The sequence below is a fragment of the Poecilia formosa genome, unplaced genomic scaffold, assembly GCF_000485575.1.
Source record: "Poecilia formosa unplaced genomic scaffold, Poecilia_formosa-5.1.2 Scaffold314, whole genome shotgun sequence".
Lineage (NCBI taxonomy): Eukaryota > Metazoa > Chordata > Actinopteri > Cyprinodontiformes > Poeciliidae > Poecilia > Poecilia formosa.
This window is the reverse complement of record NW_006800253.1, coordinates 157,031-180,553: the sequence shown is the minus strand read 5'-3', so window position 1 is coordinate 180,553 and position 23,523 is coordinate 157,031. Positions and strand designations below refer to the sequence as shown.

The 23,523-nt window shown below is 40.2% G+C and overlaps 1 protein-coding gene across 1 annotated transcript; it reads left to right on the top strand.

The window, feature by feature from the left end:
* The first annotated feature begins 4,091 nt into the window (after positions 1-4,091).
* On the top strand, positions 4,092-22,431 carry LOC103152531 (zinc finger protein aebp2-like). Its single transcript, XM_007573024.2, has 9 exons — positions 4,092-4,682; positions 5,748-5,958; positions 7,664-7,771; positions 8,161-8,347; positions 9,262-9,386; positions 13,830-13,897; positions 19,943-20,056; positions 21,141-21,170; positions 22,397-22,431. The coding sequence occupies exons 1-9, from the start codon at positions 4,192-4,194 to the stop codon at positions 22,401-22,403; spliced, it is 1,341 nt and encodes a 446-aa protein (XP_007573086.1). The 5' UTR covers positions 4,092-4,191; the 3' UTR covers positions 22,404-22,431.
* The last annotated feature ends 1,092 nt before the right edge of the window (positions 22,432-23,523 follow it).

The following is a 23,523-nucleotide window of genomic DNA, read 5'->3' as shown; positions in this document are numbered from 1 at the left end:
GCAGAGCTGGGAGGAAGTGCGTCTTTGTGGGAGGAAAAAGTCAGCCAGCAGCACTTCCTCCCATTCATCTGAGGTTCAGGATCCTCAGAGCTGCTGGAAACACCAGAAAGGAGGAAATTCCTCAGGATGTTCAGTTGTTCTAATAAACCTGAGCAGGAGGAAACCCAAGAGGTCCAGCCTCGGCCCGGTTCTGTCATACACTGTGGAAGTGGACTGATTTGGTTACAGGATAAAAAAAAACTATCTCCATTCGGGTTCTGCTTCCCGATCCAATGTTCTGAGACAATTATGGCACTTTCATGAAAAACACAAAAAAGAAATGAAACTGAACTAAATCTATCAGTGGTTGAATAGATAAGCAGAAATTAGAACTAACACATAGTAACACCTCCATTTTGATCAGAGCCAGGTAACATCAGCAGAACCTGGACTAGATGACAGTCACACAGCGACAGAGGGCAAGACGCGTTTCTTTTAAAACTAGCATTGATACAGAAGGTTTGATGTGTTTACAGGAACATAAAGAAACTGAGGTGAAAAATATGACATTTAAAACAAGATGTGTAATACGCAGCAAGATTTAAGTATCATTTAAACGACAAAACGTTTACTAAAAACAAATTAACACCTGGGACATCATAAAAATGCATAAAGAAATAATTGCTGACTTTCGTGGATAAGCTGCAGCGAACTAATAGTTCTGGTCCTGATTCAAAGGAACCAAAGCATATCAACATCTCAGGATTTCAGGTAGCTGCAGCTACTGACATAAAGATCATTTAAATGAATCCCCATGTCGTCGAATGAATCACAGCCTTCAAATTGGAGTCTGGCTCTTCAGTTATTGTCTATAGAAAGACTTTGTTTTTGTTTTGTCACATATTTACAGCTAAGGGAGCTGTCTGAGGAAACCAAGCCGCTGTGTTTACTCCTGAACTTGTAAAAGTGCTGAACAGCAGCGAGTTTCAGCTCCACATCCTCTCCTCCCTCCTGCTCTTATCTTTGGGCCGGCACTCGTTCAGGCAGACAGTAAATCACACCTCCTCCTCCCTCTCACATCCTGCCCCGTTTGGGAGGAACATCTCGTCCTCCACCCTGAACATCCTGCTTTCAGGAGCTGGAAACTGCGCAGCCGCTTAGGGTTGTAATGGGAGGACTGGTTGGTCTGGTCAGGACCATGGATGCAGGAATTAAAACATCAGATTTTTTGACTGAAACCTGCCAAACAGAGGATCTCTTCCACATCTTTCTGGCATTGGTACTTGACAATGTTTTGTTGTTTTTTTCCCCTATTGTTCTGATTAGGTTTTCTATTACTCTTCAGTTGCTGCATCTTTGATCAGATCCAAACAACTAATGTAAAACATTAAAAAAATGAAATAAAATCCTTTATCATTTATCAAATTGATTCATAGCAGTGCCTCCAGAGTTATAAAATGTTCATGAGTCAGAGTGAGTGGACGCATTAATCAGCATCACATAAAACCTCCTTCCTGTTCAAAGGTCTGGTTTCCTGATGGAAATAAAAGATTTTCATTTTCTCAGGTAAAACATAAGCTTAATAAATATCTGAGATGCATCAGGTTAGAAATAATGATTTAGACTTTTCTTCACTGTTTGTGTTTGGTTTTCCATGCATCGTTAATTGTTTCATGTAAAAGTTCAGTTTTCTTTCTTTCTTTATTTTTTAACTACTAAAGGAGAGTTTTGAAAACAGTCCCCAATTTTATTAACATGTCAGACAATTAGCACCTCAACACAACACCATACGGAAGATTTTGGTCAAAACTCTACAATTTCTTACCGTGGCACTCTTGTTTCATTCAGACTTGATGTCTTTTATGGATATGGATATCATTAACAATATGGAAAGCCCATATTGTTAATGATAAATGGCAGTGAGGGCTTTAGTTTCTCTAAGTTTTATTGTGTTTTATTGGGTAAAACAAGATTTATCATGTGTCTTTTGCTTCAGTAAAGATGTAAAACCCTCCCTCCTTGGTGCTCTAGGGATTCAATCAAACTGTAAACTTTATGTGTAGCATTTGCAATAACTTATAGTTTTTCTGTTGAGAGAAGATGCTTCTCTTGACAAAATGTTGTAATTACTGATACCACTGTATCACTGAGGTTGAGCTGCACTCATATGCTGATGCATATTTTTTCTTATCCAGCAACAGACTATTTTCCCCGAATAATTAGAGCTGTTCCAAATGAGAGGCATGCTACGATCTGAAGCTTCCTCAAATCTCTGAAACTCTGAACTGGCCCTGTCCTCTGAAGGTCACTATCTCCATGAGCCAGTTTTGTCCCAAATGTATATGTGTGTGTGTGTGTGATTCTGTTGAAGCTGACAGGTTCCACCCAATCAGAGCTGAACCAGAGAACTCGTGTCTGAGGCAGCGAGGCGCTTCCTGTGTCACTGTCTCTGTGTCGGAGGTAAATGTCTGGTTTTCCATGCGTTTGCAGTGTGCTGTTGTCACATTCAGGTAGCGTGTCAGTTCTGTCTCCACCCATCCAGACAGTTCAGACATCCATCTGTCCCCAAAGGGGTCAGAGGTCAGGGTCTGGGCGTCTATCCAAGGACTTTTCTCTGATTGGAGAGGAAAGATGGGTTTCCTGAAATTAGAGCTGCCCTGAAAGATGAAGTGGCTGAAACCATCGGCGTCTGTTTGCTGTTACATCACAGCTGTCTGAGTTCACCATGAGGTGGTTCTGACTCAGATTCAATAGATTTGTTTTTGTGGTTCCCGATGCTTTGCTACCTCAGAGCTGCCGCGAAAGATAAAAGTGAAAGATGATGTCACAGTTGCCTCAGTTCTCTCAAATATGTTTCTATACTGATGGGTTCTGGCCCAGATTAGATGACTTCTGGTAAGTCTTGACTATATTGACTCTCCTGGTGGCTCCTTTTATGTCTGTGAATTTTATGGCCCTGATGGTTCTGGTTGTTCCTGAATCAGGAATCCTGATTGTCCTTGTGGTCTTTATGGTCATGATAGATCATGATGCATCCTCATGATCCAGATTGTATGTATACACCACACATGCTCAGTGAGGAAACTCCACCCAGCTGATGCCTAAACCCATCAACAGCTGCATCAGAGCAGCACGTCAGCGCTCCGGCAGGAGAACGTGCATACCTCTAATATCCTGTGCTGCCCTCTGCTGGTCACTTACCAGATTCAAATCCTGTATTAACAGGAAGAGTTTTGAATTAACATTTTTAATCAATACAATGGGAGTGAATGGTGAGAAAAACAAATTAACTAACAAGTTTTTGATGGTTATAGAGACTAAGAGTTGTGTTTGGTTTGATGGGTTACAGTTACCAGGACATGACATGACCACTGCAGGCTGAGATTTTATGATAGATTAAAATACATAGATGGGAAGGAGTCAGTGGGTAACCAGCTTTGTGTCCATAACATTCAGTTCTTATCCTGAATGTTAGGGTGTGGTCTACTAAAGATTTATTCTTTAATTCATTCATGTTTCAGTTCCATTCAAATACACATTATTAATCCCAAAGGGAAACTGAAAAGTTAATTTTAATTGTTAATTGTAAAGGCAAAAGGTGTGGTCTAAATTTAGAGACTCTGGCCAGATGTTTTCCTGGAATAACAACAATGACACAAGAAATCTTGTACGTGGCTATTACACACACACACACACACACACACACACATATATAATATATATATATATATATATATATATATATATATATATATATATATATATATATATATATATATATATATATATATATATATATATATATATATATATATATATATATATATATATAATACTAATTCTTTGCCATGATTATAGTTCTCAAAAACTGCAGAACTACAAAATGGCAGAGACGAAATGACGGGGGGAAAAAATTAAAAAAGCTATTTGACATGTGAATTAAGTGCCATGATACGCTACAAAGGTGGTTTATACCTGATGTATGAATTAATCAGTTAAAAACTGACCAATACTTTGTCTCATTTTTCCATATATACCCGTAAACACATGGGCAGTTTAAATGATGACAGCGTGTCTCCTCCCTGTGCCGCTCTTAGCCAATCACAGAGCAGACATTGTGGCCAGGCCCCGCCTTCCTCCCACTGTCGTAGCGTTCGACAGTGCCAGCAAATTTTAATACCGAAAGTATCTCCTTTCTCGTTCACGGTACTAATGGCCGCAGAGGATCCCGAGGAAACGACCTCCCTGAGTGGTGGGAGCGACGTTCCACCCAGCGAGACAAACGAAGCTGACAGCGAGAAAAAAGAAAATGGCTCTGCCGAACCGGAAACAGAAAAAGAAGTCAGCGCCGCGGAGCCGAAAATGGAAGATGTGGACGCGAGAGAGGTGGACAAGGAGGACGCTGCTCCAACGGTCACCCAGGAAGCAACAGCTGCTCACGAAGAGCCGGAGCAAAGACCGCCGTCACAACCAAGCCTGGGGGACAATAGCAGCGAACAGAACGGCGAAATCACCATGAAGGCCCTCAAGGAGGAGCCAGATGACGATAGCCGGTCTTCGGGAATAGACTGTGAAAAGAGCACATCTGCTAGTGAAGATGGCGAGAAGGGCAGCGGCGGGGACCTGGGGGACAAGAGGCGCTCCAGTCTGGAGGTGTCATCCTCTGACGGGGAACCACTGAGCCGAATGGACTCCGAGGACAGGTGGGTTTGATGGACAGGTTCGGAGGCGGTGTTACTCTTCCGTCCCCGTCATCTGAATAGTTTTTCTTTTGTTCGCTAATCAATCTTATCAATGAATGAATCCATCTTATATTGTTGTATCCTAATCTCACACTGTAATTTGAGTATATTTATTCAAAGAGGAGAAATGTTAAATACTAAATGAAACGTTACAAATCAAAATATGTGAAGTCTACTAAAAGGATTTTATTTGGCTCTGTGTAATTACGTGAGTCTCAATTTTTTAAAATACTTTTGGCAACACACACACACACACACACACACACACACACCTCCAGGTGGGTCATAATGAGCACCTCATGCTGGTGAAGTACGGGGGAGGATCTGTGATGCTTGGGGCCTGTTTTTCTGCCAAAGGCCTTGGCCCTAGCAGTAAATGGTCATAATTTCGATCTGCAGGGCAATGTTCCAAGTCACACTCCCAAATCATTACAGGAACAGTTTGCCAGACATAAAGCCAACCTTTGAGTGGGACCAAACTTAAATCTTAGGCTCTGCAGAGAACATGTGAGGTGATGCCTTTGGATTCCCTAGAGAGAAATGCTCAAACACCACTATCGTTGTTTCAACCTTTGGGTCATCTGTGATTTTTATTATTTTTTTTCAAAAGCAATTAGTTTCAAACATGGGATGTTTTCCGCTCATTGTAAAAAGATTATGCAACCACGGTGAAAGATTAATTTACTTCAGTTGTTTTATCTGCTGAGGCATTTCTCCAGGGATAACAAACTTTAACATAAAACTGTGTTATTAAATTATTCTCTGACAACCTCGGAGAACCTGCATGCTTCTGATTTCTGTCAAGATTTGCAGAAGTGCAGCATGTAATTGATGTGGCATGCATTGAAAATCTCTCCCGGCCTCCAGTGGCTTTTTTTCCTCGTGCTGATTACGCAACTCGGCAAGAACAGCATCTGCACCTGTTCTTCGTGTCTGCTAAACCTGATCCACATGCGTTTTATGACTATCAGACTACACTCCTTAAGCGTTTCTTTCCAACCAGCCTGCTCTCTCCTCTTTACTCAGTGTCTGCAGCACCACCATAGAAATGGAGAGCATAGGATCCAGCGGGCGCTCCACTCCTGCGCTGTTGAACGGCCAGAGCAGCGCCAGATCCTCTGCCACCAAGACGATGGCTTACACCTGCTGCTGGGACCACTGTCCACAGTGCTTCAACTCCAGCCCGGACCTGGCGGAGCACATCAGGGGAATTCACGTGGACGGCCAGAGAGGAGGGGTTTGTAGACTTTTAAAGTTTTGAAAGAGCTTGGTCTAAAATCTCGGTTCTGTTCGACGCTCTACCAAGCTGGTGTACTTGTTTTGTTTTATTTTTTGTTGTTGTTGTTGTTGTTGTAGCTCAACTCTGACGATGCACAGACCTAGCACAGAGCCAAACAGTTGCTGCATGGTGGTGTTGGGCCGTATAACGGTCGTAATTTTCCCACCGATAAGAATTTGTCATGTGCACAGTTGAGAAAACAGCTGTGGCGCTTCAGTAGGCAGCAATTTGTATAACACTGTTCACTGCTAGAGGCGCAGAGTCAAACGGCCTGTGAGGTGGAGCTCGCTAGCTAGCATAACAGTCTCTTAGGTAAGAGCTGGTAGAGTCTGTCGCCATTGTAAGCCATCGCCTAACCAGGAAGCATGTTGGAGTACTAATAATGCATGTTGTTTATTTATTTATTTATTTATTTATTTTATTTTTTCCTGTTTAAAAATACAGTTTGCATCTTCTTGCTCCTCTTTTGTGAACACATTGGGGTTCATTTATCAAACAGGAATGCATCAAATATGCTCACATCCAGCAACGGTTTGCCTCTGGTTTATGTTGACGTCAACCTGCGTAGTTGGACAAATAAAGCTATCGGAGTTCAATCTGTTGTGTTTAATCAACAGTGCAGGATTTAGGGCGATCTTTGTTAGTGCGAGTTAAATTGGACAAATTAATTTTATGATTAGTATTAAAGAGGCTGGTTGTGTTGAGGTGATAAAGGATGTCTAAACTTATCATGCTAACCGAAATATTGTTGAAGACCTCAGGAGAAAACAATAAAATTATACTCCTACGTGTTTATTTGACTCCCTGAAAAACATGAGGTGCTCTTCATAGTGGGGGTTTCTGGACAACAAAGTCGTTCAGTGGGAGACCAGGGATGCCTCCATTCAGACATGCTGGAGTTTTGCTTTGGAGGTAGTGAACAGGAGACGGTTCTCCTCTGGATCAGCAACAGGGTCCCTGTGACTCTGTGCAATGTTGTACTGGTTTAATGCGACGTGCTAATATGGATCTGAAGCCTGTCTGGTGGAGACGAGAACAAGATGATTGCTGTTGCTCAAAAACCTGAAATAAGTTTTTTTTTTTTTTTTTTTTTTTTTTTTTAAACAATCATCTGTTTATCAATATCAAAAACTCACTGTGCAGAAAAGGCTGGGAATGAAGGGATGACGCGTGATAAATAACAGGTTGTTGCTTCCTGCCATGTATGTTTTTTTTAATGCTGGGATTGTAAAGTGTATATACATTGAACTTGTTCTAAGGTGATTTTTGCACTCGGATCCACACCAGTTTTTGATAGATGCCGCTCAATCTGTAATTTGTGTACAAAACATCTGGTATCAGATTCATTTCTTGTCATTTTTAACCATTTTTATGCAAGTGAAAATGATGAAAAGTTGTTTACGCAAGTAAACATTCAGTGTCTTTTTTTAATGGAAAAATATTAAGACACTGCGTTTCTAAAGGAAGACGGTTGCAGTGGCTAAATGTTGTGATTGTCTTTGTCTCAAACAATATTAGGAATATCCAAAAACTTCCCGGACATCCTCTACCTGCTGCTGTTTTCAGGGGAAATTAACAGACTACAAAGAATAAAGGTTAGTCCTCGCACGAACACCACGACTACTGGTCTAATTCTTCCTCTGTCTCTGTGTCCGTTTGGCAGGTATTCGTCTGTCTCTGGAAGGGTTGCAAGGTGTATAACACGCCGTCCACCAGCCAGAGTTGGCTGCAGAGACACATGCTGACCCACAGTGGAGATAAACCCTTCAAGGTAGGAAGGACGCTGATGCACTTGTGACGGTGTGTGTTGGAGAACTTCCTCCTGTTCAGGAAATCTCTCTTTTATTTATGATGTGGAAATTCACCTCACCTCTGACATTTGGGTCACGAGAAATAAAAAAAAAAACTGGAGCTGAAACATATTTTGTGATCTTTAAAAATAATCTAACGTGATCTTCAGCAATAGTTCATCCTTCTTTTCTGAGGATGTGAATTTTCTTTGGCTATTTCGTCACTTATTGGCATTAAAGATAATAGACAACGTTTGATAAAACCACAACTTCTGGCCCTTAGCTGCTGGCCAGCCGTCTAAAGTTATGATTATATACAAATGCATACATACTTGTCTAATTTTGTGCTGTTGTTACTTTTCTGCTGCAGTGTGTAGTTGGCGGCTGCAATGCCAGCTTTGCTTCTCAAGGAGGGTTGGCTCGTCACGTCCCCAGTCACTTCAGCCAGCAGAGCTCTTCCAAAATGTCCAGCCAGGCCAAACTTAAGGAGGATTCACCATCCAAGGCGGGAAACAACAAGAGGAAGAAACTCAAGAACAAACGCAGGTGGTCCCTACGTACGTATCCAACAAGCACACAAATTAAACTCGTTTTGAAATGTTTTTTTTTTTTTCTTTTTTTCTCAGTTATGTCTTGGAGTATTGATTGACGTGTGCAAAGTGTTCCACACATCAACAGTTTGCTTTCAGTCAAAAATGTTTTATTATATTCACTTTGGGTGAATAATTGCACCAAATGAACGAGTGACTGCACAAGCTAAGTAACTCGTAGGCTTCATTAGGGCAGGTGTGAAAAAGATCGCCTGAACTCTGGTTTGGCCCAAACAAGCGAAACATCTGAAACGTCAGTCAAAGTTTAGATACGACCCCGGTCCAGCACCCCTGACTGAAATCTCTAACTTGCCTCCTCGGTATGTAGTCAAGATCTGTAGAGTCCTGATGACGACCTCAATATTTGGCTCAGCAAAGACGCGTCTAAAAGTTGCAGGATGCTGGACCTCGAGTTTGACACACATGTGTTTTAAACAGTTCAGCATCAGTGTAAGCCCAGCAGCTCTTCATATTCATTCGGTCTTTTTTTTTTTTTCTGAACAGAGTAACAAACTGATGTCTCCTTCTCTGTCTTTGGTGAGGCATTTTAACATTTAAGAGGACCACTGACTCCACGTTCTCCATTAATGGTTTTGGAGCTGCACCTACTCACAGATGCATTTGTAATTCTTGTTACTGAGATGAATAAACAAAACAAAGTTATACAACCACTAAATGTATCGCATCCACAGCTCCCTTCAAGTTGGAGGTAAATGAGAAGATGATTCTAATGCATGTCTTTATATACACTGTTATGCTGATTCTACATTTTACCACCAACATTTTTTGACCTGTGCTGATTTTTATTTACTTTTTTTGTAAGTGTCATTTGTCTTTTGCTTAACTTCCCTCTCCTTGAATTTGTCTTTCCAACTTCTCAGCGAGGCCCCAGGATTTCTTTGATGTCCAAACTATGGATGCTCTGCGCCACCGGGCCATCTGTCTCAACCTCACCACTCACATCGAAAGCGGGGGAAATGGTCACAGCGTCGTCTTTCACAGCACGGTACGCGTTGTATTTTGCTCTGTCTCCTAAATGTTGCGAAATAATATGCATTTCCTTTATGAAAGTAAATAACTCTAAAAAGTTATTTACTTTTTAGAGTAAATAAATCTAAAAAGTATTTTCTAAAAAGAAAATACTCACCCAACGCGTGAGTATTTTCTGTAGTAATACTTGTGTTGAAGAGTAAAACAGTGCACATTCCTAAACGGTAGGATGCTATTACTGGGTACAACATGCAGTTTTACTTAAACTGAACGTATTTATTATGTAGAGAATTTTTCAAAATGTGAAAATTATTTTTACTTACCTCTTACTTGCATACATTTTAAGGAGGTTTGTGCTACAGTGATCCAGATTTCTTATTGGTGCGAGTGAGTACTGCTTTAATTTTTCCATATGCGAAATGTTTGATTCATCATGAACTATCATTACCACTCCACATTGCGTTGAGTTTTTCCAAAAGACGCTACTTCTGTTGTCCAGCAGAGGGCGACAGGAATCCCTTTGTGAAAGTTTCCGTCCGTTCGCAATTCTTCTTTGTGCACTTGAACTGAACCTGTAAAAGGCCCCTTTGGCTATGATTTTTCTTTGAATCATAGCAGAGACAGTTGGGATTGTTGTTTTTTTTGTGTGTGTGTCTTTGTGCGTTTCTTATCCTATGCATAATTTATGGACTGTGAATGTTTTTGGCCCTTTTTTCCCCAGTGGTGAATATAAGCACTCGTTTAGGATTAAAAAAAAATCTCTTCAACTGACTGAGATTTTAAAATCTGTGTTTAATTTGATTGTTGGATTTATAAAAACATTGGATTTGACAAATACATTGTTTTTAATAATATTTTTTGATTGCTCTGCTAAAGATTTGTCTATTTTGTTTAGACTTTTAGCTTTAAATGTGGATTTGCTTTTTGGTCAAAAGTATGGTAAAATTAGAAACACTGATTATTGACAAACTGCTTTTGTTCAGTTGCATATAAGCGGCCCTAGTCATTTATCTGCTGTCATAATCTAAACATATCTGTGAATCAACACAGAATAAGGTTTTGGCTGTCAGGTTGCTGAGGTTTAATCTGTTCTTGTACATCATGTTCAGTTGTGGTACAAGTTGAGCTTTTTCTTTGACAGGACAAACTTAAAATGATTGTTTCCAAGTGGCAATAGTTGGGGTTGTTGTCATAATTATGCTATGAAAACATACTTTCTTTGAATTTCCTGTTTGGGCACAGTTAAAAATACTTTTAGCGACACAGGCTAACGCGATATGAGCTCACTGTGACTGACGGCTCATCTGTTGATTCTCTATGCACAAAAGCAATACAAAACCTGTTTATTTAGGTCACACAAGAGAAATTAATATATATATTCTTAAGTACGGTGCTTGTCTGTCTTGTTATATTGACAGTCTGGGCAACAGCTCATATGACGCCCATCAAAAACCACCATAGCTCGTGTTAAAATTGTAAATATATTCATGAAAATGCATTTCATTAAATTTAAATTGATTTCATAATTTAAACGAGTGAAGGAGGAAAAACTCAAATTAACGATCAAGGATGCAGAGGAGATAAAAAAAAAAAACAGAGGTTAAGTGAGGGTCAGGGTCATGGAAGTCGGAAGGAGATTTGACGCGTTGGGCATACGTACAGTTTCTCTTTGACCTCTGGAGGATTGTGGTGAGAAGCAGCAGTGCTCCTCCAGACCCCGGGCCCCACTGGGCCTTCCCAGGCCTGGGGAGACGGAGCAAAGCCGCGGGGGTTCTGTGGAGCTTGGCGAGAGGGCCTGTTGACCTGGCACACTAACTCAGTCATGTTTATGATGGGATATTTTTGTTATTTTACCGATTTGCGTCATCCACATCTTGACCCCCTGACTTTAGACAGGCACCCAAGTCAAGTCAGCCCTCCCTTCTCTTTTGCTCTGCACTTTTTTTTATTTTTTTATTTTCTTTACTGCCTGTTTTGGAAACAGTAATATCTACTGTTCATTCCCTGTGCACTCCTACTGCCTCTACCCCAATTAGTTTTTTTTCTTTTACTACTCTTTCGTGAGTTTTTAGAGGATTAAAATTTGCCCCTTAAAGCGACAACCGCCATCATCAGACCACTCAGCTCACAAATCACGTCTTTCTGCCAGAACACAAGTCCACTTTTTTCTCTCCAGCTCAAACAAACACAGGCATGGGACTTTTTTAATGTAGCCTTTGTTTGTAATTATTAACTTTATTTCAGAGAACTATATAATTCCAGCTTTTGTGTTTTACTTAAATGTGCAATAAAACAGCTGGTTTCCTTAGTCTACAGTACTTGAGACACTTCTAAGAAAACGGCAGCATAAACTGGACTACACTACAAAAACACTTAACCTTACCAAGTATTTTTGGTCTAGTTTCCAGTGAAAATATCTTAGCTCACATGAAATGAGTCAAAACTAAGATGCAAGTAACTTTTCAGCAAGATATAGGAGCTTGTTTTAAGCCTTAGTCTAGTACCGTTGACGGATTATTTCACTTATAACATGAGAAAATTGTCTTGTTATAATCTGCCAGTGGAGCCAGTACTTTTAAAAAAAAATCTATATTAATAAATTACTGAATTAAAACAAGCTGGATTGAAAGCTATAAAGCATTGAAAGCATTTTTAAAATCTGTCGTCAAGAATAAAAAGTTATTGTGAAGGCGATGGAGACCAAACATGGAGGCCAGTAAGTTTATATTTCAGGTATCAATGCTCGCACCGTTCCTTTGCTCTGTGTATATTCTTCCTTTAGGCCGCCTCACAGAGAAATGCAGAGGTTTGTCTCATCAAAACTATGCTGATGAGACACAGACCTACATATCCCTGAAAGCCTGCTAACTTTACAAAACTCACTGCTCTGATGCCTAGCATCTTAATTTAGTCCTATTGGATTGTATTAAAACAGATTTGCTCATATTCCTATTAATATTCTTCAGTCCTGTTGGAAACAGTCAAACATGTGTCCATCACGTTGGACAAACTTCCACTACGGCTGCAAGAATGTTTACAGACACTGATCTTGCTTACATTGCCAGACTTCTTGCTTGTTGCCACTCAGGATTTAGTTCGAAATCGTTCTTCTCGTTAAAGAGGTAAATAACATGCCTCCTTCTGACATCACTGACCCATGGAGTCTAGGCACTTCCTGGACTTCTTCAGATCAGAGTCTTCTATAGTACCTGAGTCTTTTCTCTGACTCTCTGCTGGATTCTCTGATTGTTGCTGTTCGGGTTTTTTTTTTTGTTGTTGTTGTTTCATTTAGCCTCTGCTGCTTTGCTTTCAGTCTGCATTCTTCGGTTATTTGTTGTAGTTTGTTTAATTCATTTTAAGGACTTATGTTTTGGACGTTGCTCTAGATGTAAACTCAATCGCTTTACTCTGCACATTATCCGTCTGTTTTAACAGGTAAGTGTTTGGGACTCCTTAAACCGATGAAGGATACTTTTAAAGGGACTTTTCGTTCTGTTTTGTCAAAAAAAAACAAAAAAACATACAAAGTGGAGCAGTCTGAATCTTTGTGTCTCGCTTCAAATCAAGCCTCATTTCCATCAGCCAGCTCCCAGGAGTAAAACATATTTTAAGATTTGCATGTGCGTAAGACGAGTTCTTCACACATGAGCTCATTCACTATCCTAAAAACAGACATCCTGAAAGAGAACAAAAATCCAAATGACGCAAAACAGGATTATATCTGTGGCTATTTTTGACTCTCCTGGTTGTTTTTCCAGCCTTTCTTTCACCCTGTAGAAATATTTGTAAATTCCCAACCACGACTATTCTAAACGGCACCGGATGACGGATGAAATGTTATGCGTTAAAGGGGAAAACGATTCTGAAAACCTGGTCTTAAAAAATAAAACCTTCAATATTTAAAATATTGTTTTGGCTTCAACAATCAAGATGTTACTTGACACTAGTGAAGATAGTAGAGATCAGTATTTAGTGTGTTATTGGTAATGAATACTTACTACTAGGCTGGATATAGAAGCAGCCTTTATTGTCCTGCAAAGTGAAAATTCAGGTGGAACAGCGGCATCAGGTATGAAGGTTCACACAGAAAAGGTCTCGAAATGTTAAAAACACAATACAGAAAAAAGACAATAACCATAATAGTAATGATATACTGTAAAAGACTAATAGAAATTTTTGTCATTATTGCAACACCCCGCTGCGCGGTGAGGGCTGGCCTTGACATATCTGGTCCGTTTATTCTTATTTTTCGCTGCGCAGACGGGGTCAGGAAAGGGATGCGTCTTTGAAACTTGCTCCCCAAAGACCAAACAGGAAGCAAAAGCTACAACATTTATCTGTCTCACATGGCTCTAGCTCTACACATGCTGAGTGTTAAAATGAAATGTAATTTTGTCAAGTTTAGGTTAATCTTTTATTCTTGCTCATGTTTTTTTTTTTTTTTACTGTGTCTATGCAGGTGCTAGCCAAAAGGAAAGAGGGGACTGGCAAGGTGAAAGTACTTTTACACTGGACACCTGAAGACATGTGAGCAAGACCTTTTTCTTTTACTCTGTGGTCAAAATAAACAAATCTTTTGCCGACTTGGTACAGATTGAAAATGGGTAAATAAATTAAAGATGCAGCGATTGTTGTTTTGCTGTAAATTTCATGCCTCAAACTTCATGCGTTCGGAGTCCCAGTTTCTAATATTTCGGACCGAAGGTGACCTTGTTGCATTGCTCGTATTTTAAACAACCTCTAGTGTTTTATGTTGGTGATTAGTGTAGCTAGTGCAGCTAAAATCACAGAAATAGTGATGGTCTAGAGGTCGCAGCCCCGAATCTGACGTCTTAAAATGGCTCTAAAAATGTTCAAATTAAGCCGATCCTGTGACAGAGAGCAGACGTCTGCTCCCCAACTTTCCTTGTAACAACTTTGGCCTTCCTGTTATAAATAATATAGAGTCTATTTGTATAAAAAACAGTTTGAAGAAATGCATCGTTTTGATGCCTCTAAATATCCATTAAGTTGTACCTTGTTGTTGACTAATGTCTCCATCAACCAATTTAAATTTAATTTCAGAGAATCAACTGGCAGTAAGAGTCTGAGATCCTACAGCTTTGTCTCACGGTGTGAATAGATTCCAACTGCTCCCGTAGTATAACTCCAGCTAGAAAGAAGAATTGGCTTCGTGTGATCAAAACTAAAACAGTCCGACTCTTCTGAAGAGTCAATCAGCACCTGTGCACAAACATCAACACAAGTTTTGGATAAGTTTCTAGTTCAAGACGAAGTTCTTCCACCAGGCCGTATTTTGTTTCAGCACCAGTGTGACCACCCAGTTATCGTCCGAATCCCACTTCTTATTCCCATTTTATCGCAGCTTTCCTGGAGGTGAGCGTTGGGAGAACAAAAGCTGAGATCAGTAAATCAGTCAGGCAAAAAGAGCAGGCAGTTTTGGCACCATGCTCTCGTGAAGAAGGAGCTTGACATAACAATGATTCTCTGCAGAGCTTTTGCCCAGGGGGAGATGCCAGCATATGCGCAGCCCTCTTACATTTCCATTAAAGGGTTTGACAGCAAAGCCTCTGAAGAAGATCAGAGAGAGAGAGGGAGGAGCAGAGGCAGAAGAAGAAGGATGGCGTTGTTGAAATGAAAGGACAATATGGGGAAAGGGGCGATATTAGGGGAAGGTGGAAAGACAACAATGTGAAAGAGAGGCACAGTGACAGCTTTGGAAATTAAGAAATGAAAGCAAAAGGAACAATGATGGCCAAAGGGAAAGAAAACAATCATTTCTATGATATTTTCTGGGGATTTAGATAACTCTGGAAAGTTTATTCTTCTGGAGAGACAATCATAGATTGAGGGTAAGGAAGATAATAATCATAATAACCGCAAACCTTTTTTTCATCGAGTCAATGCTGATGATTTTCTCCTGTAAATCTAAGGAACCAGAATCAACTTTGTCAAGTTTGTGCACAAAAACAATAAAGAGATCTTATAAATGTACAAAAAATGTTTTAATATTCATTAAATATACGTGGTTTCGATTCGGCCATTGTTGATTGATAGCAAAGGTGATAAATCACAACATTTAAGATTTGAATATTACATCAGACCAATAAAACAACATTTCAGTACAGAAATGTGGACTGTATGAAAACTATGTACAATATCTGCTCAAACTAAGGTTGTTTTTAAAAAAAATTATCTTTAGTCTAGCAAATAAACTTGATTTTGACCACATTTGCCTCATTGCAGAATAATGCTAAGATCATTACAATCCACATAACATGTAAAAATAAAATAAGTTAAACTCCAGGAGTTTAACATTAAATCTAAACATAAAATGAATCAAAGAATTCAATTTTACACTGTTTTATTTTAGCGTCACCATAATTAAGCATCTTAATTATTAATGTCAGATTTAATATAATAATGTTGGGTTTATTTCTGATTTGCCAGTTCTTGGGAAAATATGACAAACTACGAATTTCCAATATTTCTCGTAAAAATAATTTATTTATTGTGTTCGAGCCATAAAGGACTGCAGTTTATTTAACAAATTCACCTATCTTTCTCTGTGGCAAACATGTTGACTTAAAACACAGTAATTAGAAAGTAAAATCCTGTTTTGTTATTCTTTCAGGCACTATAACTTTCTTCTGCATCTGTTTTGCAGCTTTTCTTAGCTTCATCAAATAGCAGCCGATTCTGTTCTTCATCAGGATCATGTGGAACCGTCTGGCGTCTCGTCTCTTTTATATTGTTGTTGTTGTTGACTTTGAGAATGACAGAAGCTGTGACAGAGTTTTTTTTTTCTTTTTCTTTTTAATGCAGCTCCTGCGTTTGTGTTGATAAAATTAGTTGATTCTGAAACTGGTGCAACATTTCCACCAACCAGGATTTTGTTACTGTAGGGCTGTACTTTTAGTCCTCCTGAGTAATAATTAGCTAATAAGTACTTTGAGTTGGCTAAAACCCCAAAAAGAAAGTAATACGGTCAATACAGTACCTCCAGGAGTTTGTGTTGAAGGATTTGGGGAAAGTAACGCACGTCTTGTTTAGTCCTCCTCCCAGCATCGCGCTGAACTCTGTACTAATGCCTGCACTTCATTTTGGGTGAACTGGTGTGTGTGTGTGTGTGCGTGCGTGCGTGCGTGCACGCGCTTCTCGGTCATCGAGTCAATCAGTAACTGCACGAATGTGCCAAGTCATGTCTATTAATGACGGAGCGAACCATTCACATTCGGACTGACACTCATTAACTCAGTTTAGATAAACGAGTTACTGATTAACATGAGCCAGCCTGAACCCGATTCACCCGCGGTTCATTGAGGAAGAAGAGTGGGAAGGCTGGGAGAGACTGGGAGCTGTAATTGCTGTCTAATCTGTGATGGATGAGTGAACGGATTCCCCTGCATGGTGTTGATTGCTGCCGGATAGCAAACACTGGAATACACGGTCACTGGCTATGAATGCCTCAAACCTCAATTAGAGCAGTTCTTAGAAAAAAAGAACAGTTTTTCATCTTTTACATCTTTGTGTGTCACAATTACTTATGTAATTTTTGTTTTTTTATTACATTTTTTTTCTTGCATGATATAAAATACACCTTTATGCAAAAGACAAAAGCCCAACAACACAATTGCTTTACCAGATTCTGACATACTTTTATTTAAAACCGTGGTCCTCTCCTGCTCTACCTCCTACTTCGTCCGCCATTTTTCCAAGAATAAAAATCTCCCGTTCAGCCTGCAAATGAATCCTGGGATTCGCTGGATCCATCCTTCAAATCTAGGGGAAAGAAGGAAGCATTTTTGGAGCAGCCTTTGAATTTGAACAGCCTTCGTTGTGTCACCGTGGCTCGGTCGACCTTCGGAGGATGCAGCCCCTGACTTTGGTCCCACTCTGAGCTGCTTTCTAGATCTTGTAGAGATTGTCAAGTTTCAGCTCTCCAATATGTTACTTATTGAAGTTGGACATCACTTCTTTGCACAAGAAAATTTAATGATTCACTTTTTCTGTTTTTTTTTGTGCATTTTTTTATGAAGTCGTTTGTTTCTGAGATTGTTACTCAGCTAAATGTTTACATTAACAGCAGCTCACTTCAGATCTTCAGTCATTCCTGCCAGTTCTTATGCAAAGTAATTTAACGTTTTACTAATTTCAGATGCAATTTAAGGATGAATACATTGTTCCTATAAACGAGGTCTGATGGTCTGGAGTTTTTTTTTTTTTTGTTGTTTACAAAGAAGGGAGCCAAATGGCACCTCCTCTAAGGAGCGAGACAAGCTCACCAGTTCTCATTGTGGTTGTGTGACTGAAGGATCATTCGTCACTTTCAAGTCTCTGTAACTACGGCTGTGTGTACATTAGCGTGCAGAAGTGTGACCCGTGTTGCACGGTGGCCACAGACACCTAAACAACTCTCCAGTTCAGCTCCTCTGTGTGACTCGCTCATCAAAATAAAATAACTCACCAGCACCGCAGCTCGGCTTCTGCTCCGTCTGCGGAGGAACCGGAGCGCATGTGAGAGTTCAGTCACAGAACCACAAAGATGTTTACTGGGTCGCCGCTGCTCCTCAGATCCTCCTCTGTCATGCAGGGTTCTGCTCTGGGCAACGCGGCTAATTCAAAGCTAATGTAAACTTTGTAACTACTTTGAAAGCGGCTGTTTCTTCTCTCGTCTCAACTTCTACTTGAAAGGAAGCATAGACAACAGAGGATGGAGTGAAAAAAAACTTCCTCCTTTTTTTTTTTCGTCTCTCTCCTCCATTAAAGGGAAGATGTAAGTTTTTACCAGAGCTATTTATTTCAGAATATTCCTTAATCCCTTTAGGATGTAAACGCCACGTCGTCTCCCTCATGATTTATAAGCTGGATGTAGTTTGTGCTTTTCTTTTTAACCGGCGTCTGCCACACTTTGTGTCGAATCTCTTTCTAGTTTCAAAGTTCTGCACGTACATTTTGAAGGGCTTGCTGTTTGTTTCACGACTTTTGAGGTTTTAGACGTTTAATGTTTTTATTTTTAGTTTGTCTTAACACGGTTCTCGCAGTGTTGAAGTTTGATTTTTGTGACATCAACATTTTTTCTGTTTTTTATTTTGTCATCCTGACCATCTTGGGATGACGGATTAGTACTCAGGACTAATGTCAAATAATTACCAGCCAAGTTACGACGAAAGTACAAGTGTTTTTTCTTTTTTCTAGCGACTTTATTTGTTGAAGGAGGGAAACAAAATTGCATCAATTTCTCATTAATAAAATATTTTTTTCTTGGTCAGACAAACTTCATGTTGACACTGATCAGTTTGTTCTTCTTATTCCCATTTCATCCTTTTAATAGTACGGTTTTCTCCTTTCCCCATTTGTAATGGAAAACAAACCATGACTGTGCTTCAGTCATTTATGTTGGTTATGATTAAGTATTTTTTAAGAATTATGGCGATTAAACCATAAAATAAAAACCAGAAATACGATGATTAATCTCATGTAATTGTGCTTTATCTGAAAAGCTGTAGTATTATATTCATTTTGTGGTTCTGATTATCTTTTTGCTGGCCGACTCCTATGAAATATGTCAGGTTATCAAACCTCCTGCTGGCAGATGTTATTACATTCAAACTAATAAAGCATGAATTGATGCGTGGCTGCTTTGAAACAATTGGCTCCATTTTATACCCAAAGACCTCGAGCACAAAATGACAAAAACTGGAAAGGCGACGCGGTGAAGTCATCAGGACCTGAAATGATTCCATACATTTTGCTCGTATTTAAAATAATAAAAAAAAAACTCATGATTTGCAACTTTTATTTTACCAATTTCGATTTTTTTTTCCCCCACCTCCTCACATTTCATTTTTCTTCTCTGCAGCCCCTCCAGTCTTTTGTCCTTCATGGCTCAGTTTTGCTCTCACCTCTACCTTCCGCTGTGTTGAATGTGAAGCTCTGTCTGCACACCGTCCTACTGAAAGGGCTGACTAGCTGTGTGATTGATTCTGGCTGGGCGACTGCCTGCTTAACTTACTGCAGTGTGTGTGCATGTGTGTGCGTCTCTGGGGGCTCCTGGGATGACGCACATCGTGACGGGGGAACGCTGGGGGTGGAGACGGGGAGTGTGGAGGCTGGAGGGAAAGGGGGGGGGGAGTGCAGTGGACTTGCTAAGCTCTTTGTTTCTTTCTTTCTTTCTTTCCTTCTTTTTTTTTCTTCTTCTGCACCTTGGTTCGCCAGGGCAGTGCTCGCACACTTCCAGTTTTCACAAAGGAGGTCATGAATGTTGTGGGTAGAGTCCTCTGCAGAGGAGGAACGAATGAATGCCCCGTCGTTTTAAACGTGACCTTATTCTATTTGGATTTAGGAAGTGAGGAAAACCCCCCAAATCTGGCTTAATTGGTTTAGAAACCGCCGCTTACAGAGGTATACCTGCGACAAAGATAGTAAGCATGTTGCTTCAAGACCGTCTCCAGAAAATTAGCTGCCATGATTTCTTCTTGTCACAGTCATACTGCTCCTTGTGTCTACACTGTTTCTCTCTTTTTTTTTCCTCTTAATAAATCGTGTCATCTTTTCTCTTTTTGTGTGCAGTTTGCCTGACGTGTGGGTCAATGAAACTGAGCGATCTCAGCTGAAGACGAAAGTAGTGCACTTATCCCAGTTACCACAGGACACGGCCATGTTGTTGGATCCCAACATCTACCGGTGAGTAGGCACGTCGTCTCCACCATAATCTTTTTTTTATTTTTATAATGATCAAGACATTTCATTTTCTTTTAGCGGAGTGTTTAAACTGCTGAATCAGCTCTCAACTCTGTTTTGCGAATTAATCTGTGAGAATTACCGGCAGATGCTGGATTTCTGCAAGCGCGCTCGCATTCTGCCAGCAGGTGGCGCCAAGTCTCGGTTTTAAACGGTCAGCTTAAGCAGCAGCAGCAGCGTGCAGGAATATCATATTTTCTCTACTTAACAGCTTTTTTCCTGTGGCGAAGGCTGGCCCTCGAGTTCAGGAGCAGGCCGTGTTCACATCAAAGTGCTGCTTTTCATTTTATTCATTTACATCTGAAACCATGGAAAAGAACGTTACAAACCGAGTATTGGATGACTCCACTCGGTCAGCCGGCAGATGGATGGACGATTAACAGTTTTAATCAGTGTCGCATCATGAAAAAGTGAAATAAAAATGCAAGAGTGCAGCAGTAGTATTTCTTCTCCAGCCTCCATTTATCGTTCTTTAAAATCTCCCACTGCACATCGGGCCACATGTCGAGTTCGGAGCGGGTTACGTAAGCCCTACAGACCTCCTTTACCGAGATGATAAAACAAGTTTTACTTCGTGGCACCGAAAGCCATAAAAGGTTAAAATCGAACCCTAAAAGAGGAACAACATGCCTAGAATAACAGACCGCTCATCTTACCAGAGATATACGGCTCGGTAGCCCGCTAATCCGCACCCGGGCCGACTGATTCTAATTGGACTTGAAGGCTCAGTAACTGCAGGGGCTGCCGCCGGACTCTGGTTTCATAGCTGAATATAAACCGTCAGCAACCAGACAATTTTATGTCAAGGTCGTACCAGTGCATACGATTTCAAAACAAATGTGTTTGGTCGGTACTTGCGGCTGCAAGCGCAAACCCTGGACATGCAGATGGGACGGGTGGAAAGAGATCAGCTGCCAGATGCAGTTTGTGAGACTTTTAACTGTTTGGATGGAGACGTTGTGTTAGAGCGAAATCAACTGGAGCGCAGATAGTTTTTAAGCAGTTGTCGTCTTCTTTCTCTTTTCAGAGCTCTTCCTCAAAAGCGACTGAAGCGCAGGTGAGTCGAACTGCTTCTGCGAATTCGTTAAAGTCGGGAGCAAAAAACAGGCGGCGCTTTTAGTTTTTAGGATTTAGATGATATTATAGAGAAGGTGTAAGTCATTCTACTACATGCCTTCTCTGCACATATAGAGTAATAACGATGAATATATTTACAAATGCATGGATCAAAGATTTTTGGGAAAACTTAAGAACTATAAATGACTAGTAAAAATCTTTTCGAGAGGCATTTAATATGTAATTCTCAATAATAAAAAAAAACGAAGAATTTCTTTGAAAAAGCCTAAAGTGAGACTGAAAATGTACAAGTACAATAAATTCCTCCTGGAAAACAAATCTAGAAAAAACCCAGCATTTCTCTCCAGGTCAGATTAAAACACACTTAGATTTTATTCCTTTTTCCACTCCTGGAAATATAATTAGCACCATGTTATAAGATATTTTACTTATTTCAAAGTAAGTTATTTATATGAATATTTTAAAAATAAACTACAACAATCTGGGGAAGAAAAAAGCTGTTATTTGCTTTTGTGTTAAACTGTTAACTCATTTATTTATTTACTGTTACTACACCGCAATCTTACATTTTTAAACGTCATTAAATGGAGTTGGCGTCTCTGATTTCAGGCGTCGTGTTGATTCCTCGTTGTGAGCAGTCCTTTATCTGAACGCTGAGATTTTTAAAACGTTTGCAAACGCAGCATGGTTGGACACATAACTTTGACTCTTGGACAGGATAAAACAGCAATTTCTCTTGTAATATGTTCAACTATCTACTACTGTATCCTTATTAATGGGAATTTTTGCTGAGTTTATTGCAGAAATGGTTTGAAGGCAATGTTATACAGAAGCCAAATCAAAAGAGATGTGTGAAATGGTAATGCTGCGCCTGTAATCCGGTGTCCAACACATTCAACTTTCCCACATTTAATTCATAACTTGGGATTAATATTTATCTTATGTTCTGATTCTCCTGTTTGTTGAATTAAAAATCCATCGTTTTTAGCCACAGTCCTGGCCCGTCTTTCTGCTTTTCTGGTTTCTTTTACCCAACCTAAACATCAGATCATGTTATTTATTATTACCCAATAATAAACCCATAAGGTCGGTGCAGCATTAGCTCTAGCAGTGAGCATTTTTTTTAAATAAATAAACTGGGTGTTATTTTCTTGTGACAAAGAGCAGAGAGGAGCTAATCCTGCGGTATTGTGCTTTCGTCCTCAGCCTGTAGGACCTCCTCTGCAGAGTCCAGACTTCAGGTCACTGACCGGACGTTGATCCATGCAGGATGGGGGCGCTCTTCTTCCCGTCTCTGCCGAGGCTTGGATTTGAAAACAAATGGAGACTGGCTACTTAGTTTTGTGTACCTGAAATGACTTCAGTCATCACAAACCTCACTTAAGCTGTTTCTTCTTCTCCTCACTTAAGCTGTTTCTTCTTCTCCTCACTTAAGCTGTTTCTTCTTCTCCTCACTTAAGCTGTTTCTTCTTCTCCTCACTTAAGCTGTTTCTTATTCTCCTCACTTAAGCTGTTTCTTCTTCTCCTCACTTAAGCTGTTTCTTCTTCTTCTCCTTAAGCAAGCCTACAACCCCAATAATGTGGAAAAAAACAACCAATTCCTCTTTTTGTTTAAGTCTGGCGTATAGCCTCAACATATTTTATTACAGTTTTGTGTGAAATATTTATCCAGATTTCTAACTTATTTTTATACGATGAAAACGCTGATGTAGTGTGGATTTCTGTGAAGGTTTCGAGTAAAAACTGTTTTCGCTGTGCTTTTTGACGTGGGGGATCCGAGGCGTATTTGAACATTGCTAAGTGTAACTATGCTGTGCATGTGGCATCATTGAATCGTAACCAGTGGTCTTATTTATACTTCCTGAAGTCAGTACTGTTACCTGTGTGTACGCCTCTTCCTTAAACACAAACCGACACCTGAGCAATAATTTATCGGGACAATTCCTTGTTTCCCCCCCCCTCCTTCACCCCCCAGTCTGTTGACAGGAAACCATAAACATGACGGAAACGCTGAACTCACCACGGCTCACCTGTACTTCCACGTGTGTATATCGTAGAGTTTAAAATACCACTATGTCAGCCTTCGGCAGCTGGTTATTATTCGTCGTCGTCCCTTTTTGGACTGTATGTGTTTATAATCTGACAGATGTTGTACACGCAAATGCCAGAAGCTACAAAGTAACATCGCGTTCGCCGCGGTGGTCACATTTTAGAGCATTAGTTTCGTGTGTGTGTGCGTCGGAGGCGCTGGCTCGCTTGTTCGGCCTCCATTAGCGGAGCAGCTTTGGGAGCGCGCCGTGGAAGAGCTAATAACTGGGCCAGCAGGGCAGAGC